Source organism: Geospiza fortis, unplaced genomic scaffold (genome assembly GCF_000277835.1).
Source record: "Geospiza fortis unplaced genomic scaffold, GeoFor_1.0 scaffold112, whole genome shotgun sequence".
Lineage (NCBI taxonomy): Eukaryota > Metazoa > Chordata > Aves > Passeriformes > Thraupidae > Geospiza > Geospiza fortis.
Window position 1 is genome coordinate 18,385,908 of NW_005054298.1, and position 1,641 is coordinate 18,387,548.

At 35.3% G+C, this 1,641-nt stretch overlaps 1 protein-coding gene across 1 annotated transcript in view; it reads left to right on the forward strand.

The window, feature by feature from the left end:
- The window catches only part of DCAF17 (DDB1 and CUL4 associated factor 17), a 19,539-nt gene that overhangs the window by 609 nt on the left and 17,289 nt on the right, over positions 1–1,641 (forward strand). The window contains exons 2-3 of the mRNA XM_005415853.2: positions 3–58; positions 1,284–1,387. Of these exons, the coding sequence (XP_005415910.2) occupies positions 3–58; positions 1,284–1,387 (160 nt within the window). The remainder of the gene's footprint in view (positions 1–2; positions 59–1,283; positions 1,388–1,641) is intronic.

A 1,641-nucleotide genomic window follows, 5' to 3' on the forward strand; every position in this document is an offset into this window, starting at 1 on the left:
AGATGCCGGTGTGGCCCACAGGAAGAACCTGGGACTCCTGAGAAGGATCATGTGTCAGGTAATAGGCGGCCGCTCGGCGCTGCTGCAGCCCGCGGGCTCGGCTTTTAGCCCGGGGGCTGAGCTTCTGTCCCCATCCCAGGTGTTCGAGAGGCCCCGGTCACGCTGGAGAACAGGTCTGGGGAGAAAAAAGGTGCAGTTTTGATGAAGAGAGTAATGGTTAAAAATATTTCACAAGGCTCAGACCTAGAAATGTAGAAAGGATTGTGCTGGGCAAGAACTGCGAGGGCCCTTCTGTATCTAATAATTGTGTTATAAAATCTCATAAAAGCTTATTTCTATCACCTATTTCCCTAAGATGGCTTAATATTTAATACTAATCTTAAATTCTTAGTGCTTCATGTTGAATTTGGAAAGAGTTCGCATAATAAGATAATTGGCAGAGATTTTCAGGTAAACGTAACCCCAGTTCTCAGTGAAACTGATGTTACAGAAAAAATAGGAATGAAACCAATTACAAAGTGAACTTTTTATTTTAGTCAAAACAATTTCTGCTTCCATGCAGTAGTTGATAGAAATATATTAGAAAAGAATGTGGAAGTGAATTGGCAATTATATTGAAAATACATTTATTGGAAGTCAGATGAAGTGTCTGCTTATGTAACTAGATCAATAGGCATGCAATGTTTACTGAAATGAAAATAATTACATCTGACTTACACTTCTTTTTTCTGAGACTGGAACCTTTGTTAATGGTATAGATCTTCTGATATCTCAAATGCATGCAAGAAACTTTAATGTGAGCAGTTTATTTCTTTAATGTTCCGGGTGCTTATTGCAAATAATGGTAAATACATTTTTCTGTCTTTCACACCAAACACCACCAGCAGAATGGAATTAAGTGTTCAATAAATAAAATAAATTACATATAAAAGAATTCTCTGCATATTTATACTTTGGGGAGTTTAGTCCTTGATTTCAAAAGTCACTATGCAGGTTTAGTTGCCACTTTTAATACAGGTAAGCTAATGACAAAATATTCCTTACTGCTGCTGTCCATAATAGCTCATTAAATTTTTTTTTAATTTGGTCTTTAAAAAATACAAAATTTTATTATAAAAGGTCTGTTAATTTTATTTATAAAAACCAAGTAAGATTCTTTCTCGTATATTCAGCAGTAAAGTTTTAGTTAAAGTAAGTTATTAAGTTGCAGGAGCCAAAGAAAATATTTTCAGAAGCAAAGTTTGTTACAAATAGCCATCCATGTTAAAACTATTGTGTTTCAGGAAAGTACTAAATTCAAGAATGTTTGGACAACTCATTCTGCATCTCCTATTGCATATGAAAGAGGAAGAATTTACATGGACAATTACCAATGCTGTATTACCAGGTAATAAATTTGCAATTAGGAGGTACTGACTTACAGATTTGGGACTGATTCTGTGTTATATTGCTAACTTGACTCGTAGCTGCTGTGAATTAAATGGAGTTTACTTGGGAACAAAAAATAAGCAGGTGATAAATCTTTGGCTTACAATCTTTGCCTTACATCTAGATGCTGTTATATCTTAATGTGACACCTACTTTGTTAAAAGAAAGCCTGATCTTTCAGGTGCAGTATAACCTCAGCTTTCAGAGCAGGAA